Below are 6,727 nucleotides of genomic sequence, written 5' to 3'. Positions count from 1 at the left end.
CATCCAAATAACACATATTGTCAAATACATCTAGTTTGTCCAAAAATACAATCAATCAAATACATATACACGAATACACTCAAATATGAAATACAAGAAGTATATATCTGATAAGAAGAAGAAGAAGAAGAAGAAGAAGAAGAAGAAGAAGAAGAAGAAGAAGAAGAAGAAGCCATGGAGAAATTAGGCACAAACACCATAGCCGCCGATGAGGAGGGGCTGAAGACGACGAGATGACGAGGGAAACCTGTCAACAGCAATAGACATAGCCACTGACGAGGAGGAAACTGAGGACGGCGAGATGACGATGGCAACAACCATAGCCACCGACGAGGAGGGAGCTGAGGACGGCGAGATGACGACGACAACCCGTCAACAGCAATAGCAACCCACTCAGGCCATGGTTTTGTGCCTTTTGAAAGCTGAGCTTTTGGATGCGTCAAATACAATGTAGTTACGAGGGGTAATTGGAATACACAATATAGCTACGGATTGTAATTTTTTAAAGTGTAGTTATTATATTTAAATATTTCTTATAGTTAGCTACAATATGTAAAAAAATAATTCTATTTTGACCTGCCTGAATTCAGTCCACCCGCCCATTCACCCTGGTTACAACGAAAGCAGGATGCTCGGCGCCTCCAAACAAGCAAGATCATATATTGAAATCCTTGTCTGGCGCCTCCAAACAAGCAAGATCATATATTGAATCCTTGTCTGAATCTAATGTGTCGGTAAGCCCATATATAAGACCATATGCCTTATAGAAAATGACTCTCAAACCTCTCTGAATTGACCCAAAATCACTACTCCCTCTATTTCAATTTATGTGAATCTATTTTCTTTTTAGTCCGCGACAAAATGAATGACCTCTTTCCTAATTTGGAAATAAATTCACTTTATGAAATGATTTACAGCCACACAAATATTCAAGACTTATTTTGAACCATAAGTTTCAAAAGTCTTCACTCTTTCTTAAATGTCGTGCCCAGTCAAATGGGTTCACATATATTGAAACGGAAGGAGTATTATTTTGGGCTTTCTACTGATTTACGTACATTTTTTTTTTTGCTCGGATTGCCCTTCTTTTGGGGTGGTCTTTAATTTTTGTCCCTCAAATTGCTGGTCTTTAGTTTTTGTCCTTCGCTTAAAAAGGTGGCTGAAAATATCTCGAGGTTCTGAGTTCGAACCTCTGCTCAATCAAAAAGGAAAAAAAATCGCAAGGCAAAACTTTGCAAAAAGTCTGTCTTATGCGGCAGACTTTGGTTAAGGCATAATTAAAAGTCTGCCGGAAACGGTAGACTTTGCCTTATAAGGCAAAACTAAAAGTCTTATAAGGCAAAGTTTGCCATGTATGGCAGACTTTTAGTTATGCCTTAACCAAAATTTGCCGCATAAGACAGACTTTTTCTTAAGGCATAACTAAAAATTTGCCTTATAAGGCAAAGTTTGTCGTATCCGGCAGACTTTTAGTTCTGCCTTAAGGCAAAGTCTTGCCTTGCGACTTTTTTTATTTTTTATGAGTAAGTCGGTGTTTCAACCCAGAACCTCGGGATATTTTAGGCAAAGGATAAAAATTAAAGACCAGCAATTTAAGGGACAAAAATTAAAGACCATCCCCCTCAAAGGACAATCGTGCAAATTACCCTTGACCATACGGATCTGTACCACCAGCCCATTATCAGTAAGCCCATGTCCTTTATTCTTTTTTTGAAAATGACAATGACCCAAATTCTTTTTTAGAGTCAACTATACATATATACATCTTAAGGAGAAATATTTACGAAACGTAACGATAATTTTATATTTACAAAATATAACATTACAAACCTTATACAAAACATGCTTTTTAAAATATATATATATAAAATTATTTTTTTATTTTTAAAAAAAATATTTTTATAAATTTTTTTTTTTTTAGTTTTTTTTTTTTTTTTAAATTAATTTAAAAAAAATAATAAAAAAAATTAAAATATTTTTTTCGCTCAAAAATTTATGTATGAAAGTTGTATGAAATGTGTATATCGCTTTAAATTTCGCTCATATTTTCGTATATAAAGTCCATGTTAGATTTCTGTAAAATTAATACAATTACAACAACATTGTATACAACTTTGATACAACATTCAAGACTTAAAATAATTGCTCAAATTTTTGTGTATGAAATGTGTATATCTTGCTCAAGGCTTAAAAAGTTCTTTTATGTATGAAAAAACGTATGAAATGTGTATATCTCGATCAAGGCTTAAACATTACGCTCAGAATTTTATGCATAAGAATGGTATGAAATGTGTATATCTTGCTCAAGACTTTGAATTTCATTCACATTTTTCGTACATAAAGTTCATATTAGGTTTCTGAAAAATTAATACAACTACAACAATATTGTAACAACTTTCATACAATATTCAAGGCTTAAAGTTTTCGCTCACAATTTTTGTGTATAAAAATTATATTAAAAATTTCGCTCACATATACACATTTCATACATGTTTCATACAGCTTTCATACACAAAAAATTGAGGTAATTTTTTAAGCCTTTGAGCAAAAAAAAATTTTTTAATTTTTTTAAAAAAATATATAAAAATTATTTTTTTTAAAATTATTTTTTTAAAATATATTTTCTGGAAAAAAATAAAAAAACGAAAAATATATGAAAATCCGTCATGTTTCGTAATATATCATTATGTTTTGTAAATAAGGAAAACTATCGTCACGTTTTGTAAATATTTCTCCTTAACATGTATATATATGTAGTTTTCCCTTCTTTATGCATTCGCTACTCCGAGTCTGGATCTAATTAAAAATCAAATTTATTGAGTTGCTATGGAGTAATCGACTTGAACAAAGGAGTTAAATAAATTAAGAGGGTCTTTGGTTAGCTTATAAACTTATGAAGCTGACTTATAAGTATTTTTTTTAGTTATTTACGCATTTGATGAAAATCAAAACACTTACGAGTCAAGCGCTTATAATCTAAAACAGTCAAATGCCATAAGCTGGTTGACCTAGTTACCTAACTTATGTTTTTTCTGCATATTTTTTCCTAATTCTCAGAACATCTTTCAAAAACAAAACCCAACTTTCTCTTCACCCGTTATTCGTGGTTCCTCCTTTTCTTTACTAGGATAATTTCAATTTTTTTTTTTTGCAACAACAACAAAAAAAAAGGCTTAGGAAATTTTAGTTATTTTAACAAGAGAATAGTTTCTCAACACCGTTTTACTAAATACATCGACTGATTATTAGCAATTTCATCACAGTAACTATTTATTTATAAAATTAATCGCAACCTTAAAAATGTTTTTCAATCAACTATATTTTACAATCAGCTAATTCAGACGGACTTTATTTCTCTTTTCAATAACGGTCTGTTTGGAAAGCCACCAAGGTAATTGGAATTGGGTGTAATTACACAGTTTGGCCTGTTTGTTTGATCAAGTAATTACACAGTTAGGTGGGAATTGGGTGTAATTACACTCTCGATTCTCGAGAGAGAGAGAGGGGAGGGGGGGGGGGGGGGAGGGGGGAGGGGTTGAGAATTGAGTGTTATTTTTTTTTTTTGTTTATTTTAATTTCTTTTTATTTTTAATTTTATGTTTTATTCCTATTATTTTAATTTCTTTTGATTTTTAATTTTCTATTATTTTAATTTCTTTTTTATTTTTACTTTTTAATGATTTTTATTTTTTTAAATGTATTTTTCTTTTTGTATTATTTATTTTTCATTTCATTTCCTTTCTTCTCATTCCCAACCTTTACTTCTTGTGGTTCCATGTAATTGCTCGTATTTTTTTTTTTTTATTATATTCATTTAGCATAACCGTGTTATTATTCTAATTTTTGAAACTACACCTCTTGATATTGGAAAGAATGAGTTATTAACAAACTTGGCATATAACGGGTGACGTTATTAAAGTAGAATTTCGTTGTGAATGAGGTTATAGACTTATATTTTCTCTTTCTTTTGAATTATTTACTTAAGTTACGTTAGAACTTATGTAATGTTGGAATTTGACATATGAGTATTATGTTAAACTTTTTCTTTTGGATTTTGAATTAAGTTAGATTCTCAAATTTAAGTTATTTGCTTTCACATTGCATGTTGTTTATTTTTCACTTACAGTTGATGGATTTTTTGTGTCAAACATTTGAATAATGTTATGGCATTATATTTATAAATAGTATTTTGTCAAACATCCAATCCATGACGTTCTCACAAAAAAAGTCTTCTTCTAAATTTTATAATTAATTAAAATTAATATTATTAATTTGAAAAATATATATCAATTATTTTTTACAATATTAGTTATAAATATATGATTATTAATTAACATATTTTCAGGAAACAATGTATTATTAAATAACTGATTAATATCATTTATAAAGGCAAATATTTTTTAAATATTAATTTTAAATTTTTTATAATTAAATTTTATTTTTAAATTAAACTAACTGTGTAATTACACTTGTGCAACCAAACAACACGCTTGTAATTTGTTGTAATTACACCTAATTTATGACAAACAAACAGATTGTTGTAATTACACTCTTTTGTGTAATTACTAGGCTGTGTAATTACACCAATTCCAATTACCAGGTGGCTTTCCAAACAGGCCCTAAATATTCTAGACATCTGGTAGAATCAATAACGGAAAGAAATACTAACAATATAATAACAGTAGTCACATTTATTGGTATATGAGATGATATTAGTAACGCTCAACATAAATGTTACTTAGAAGCTTTTGATAAAATTCATAACTATCGATTAAGAACTTCCTTCACACCTGTTTCTAACAATTATTAAGAGTCAAATACTTGTCTCTATCACTTTTGTGCCATTAGACACTTCTTTTAATTCTTTTATGGCACTTCTTTTAATTCTTTTGTGCTAAAAATAGAGGATATTTATCAAATTCTTCATGGAAATTTAGAAATCAAGCACATTATAGAGCGTACATATCGTTTAGCTTCTAATTTCTCATGCAACTCTGTTTATGGATATAAATGTAGTCTCGGATCGAAAATTTAAAATTAGTAGCTTCTGCTCTATGTATATGTGCCATTTTTTCGCACACCTATAGTTCGAGCTAGATGTAGCTCGATTTCTCACACACATAATCCTTGGGTTGATCCACCACCACATAAATGTATAATCAAGCTAATAAAAAAAAAGGTTGGGGGATAAATTAACCTCAAAAATTCATGCATACGTGTAATAGAAAGATCCATTTATTTTGCTTCTTTTGGTTTTTTAATCCACTACCACCGTGTGTTGAGAACTTGAGAAAAGGGGTACAGATGAGAAGAATAGAAGAGAGTAAAGTAACGAAAAGCAGAAAATAGGAAACTCTATATTTACTGTTCAAAGTAACTCTCTAAACCAACTAAAGGAGATATCATATAGTATCATATATCAACAAATACAAATAGATCATTACAAATCTTTCATAATTTAACAAAATTCAAGACTTGAATATGTCATTTTCATCTCTGTTACTGCTTGTACTCTTCCTCCCAGAACTGAAAATCCATTTCCACACTTTGTTCCCTTTATTGCCACTCCTTTTTACCCCCCTATCATATTCATTCACTCTACAAGAACCACTATGACCAAATACCCCATTCATAGGGCCTCTCAAATGACCTAAAGAAGTTGCATGGCCGGTTTTCAACCCGCCCAAATCCAACCCGGCCCGTCCATTATCCGAAGCACTACTGAGCCTCTTCGCTGAACTCGTTTTCAACCCGCCCAAATCCAGCCCAGCCCGCCCATTATCTGAAACATTACTAAGCCTCATACCAACAGGAAAATCTTGTTTAGACTCTGATGATGATAAATCCAATTTTAAGTCAATAAAAGCTGAATCATCCATGTTAGTAAAATCACTTTCTTTAACTGGAAATATACTCCTATTTGGAACACTATATCCACTTTTTCTTGGTTCATCAGAATCCATTAATATTCCACCAGTAACATCAGATATTTTAGCACTTGAAAATCTATAATCACTACCTTCGTCAGTATCATTAAATCCACCACCTCTAAAACTGCATACTGATCTTGATCTTGATACTCCCATAACATCATTCACCCAAATATCACTACTATTCTCATCCAAACAACTACCATTTTCAACACCCTTTTTTTTCTTCTTACTAAAAAGCCTCTTAATTTTCCAAAACCCATTGTTACTTTTCTTGATCTCAACACAACTACTGTTACTTCTCCTCAAGACTATGACTTGCTCTTTTTTTTCCTTTTTCGTCGTCATCAGTTCCTTTTGGAAATCTGTTTTCTCGTTTTCCAATAAAAAGGAAATCCTACCAACACTACCAATATCAGTAGTGCATGATTTTCTATTAGAAGAAGAAGAATCAGAGCAAGAACAAGAAGAGAGTCTTTGTTCACCACACTCTGAGCAAATTAAGTTGACTAGTTTTTCTTTAAGGCAATAAGAACATATTCCAATGGAAGATGAAGAAGGGTGTTTCTTACATGGCATATCTGATGAAACTGAGTAGTTGAAATCTGAGAAGTTATCAGTTTCCATTATAGCAGCTTTGCCTCTCTCTTTCATGGTTTTCAGTTCCTGAGGATTTCTACTATGGGAAAATATTGGTTTTGCTATAAAAAGAGGGAAAAGAGAAGAACGGAACACAGGAAAGAAAGTGACAGATGCAATATGTAAAAAGAATGAAGTTGGGGGTGGGGCGTTTGGGA

The 6,727-nt window shown here is 31.3% G+C and overlaps 1 protein-coding gene across 1 annotated transcript; it reads right to left on the bottom strand.

Moving 5' to 3' along the window:
- Positions 1-5,329: 5,329 nt before the first annotated feature.
- On the bottom strand, positions 5,330-6,727 carry LOC132060837 (uncharacterized). Its single transcript, XM_059453746.1, has one exon. The coding sequence runs from the start codon at positions 6,582-6,584 to the stop codon at positions 5,469-5,471; it is 1,116 nt and encodes a 371-aa protein (XP_059309729.1). The 5' UTR covers positions 6,585-6,727; the 3' UTR covers positions 5,330-5,468.

The sequence above is a fragment of the Lycium ferocissimum genome, chromosome 6 (genome assembly GCF_029784015.1).
Source record: "Lycium ferocissimum isolate CSIRO_LF1 chromosome 6, AGI_CSIRO_Lferr_CH_V1, whole genome shotgun sequence".
Classification (NCBI taxonomy): domain Eukaryota; kingdom Viridiplantae; phylum Streptophyta; class Magnoliopsida; order Solanales; family Solanaceae; genus Lycium; species Lycium ferocissimum.
Note: the sequence above shows the minus strand (reverse complement) of the source record. Positions and strands in the feature narration are given on the sequence as shown.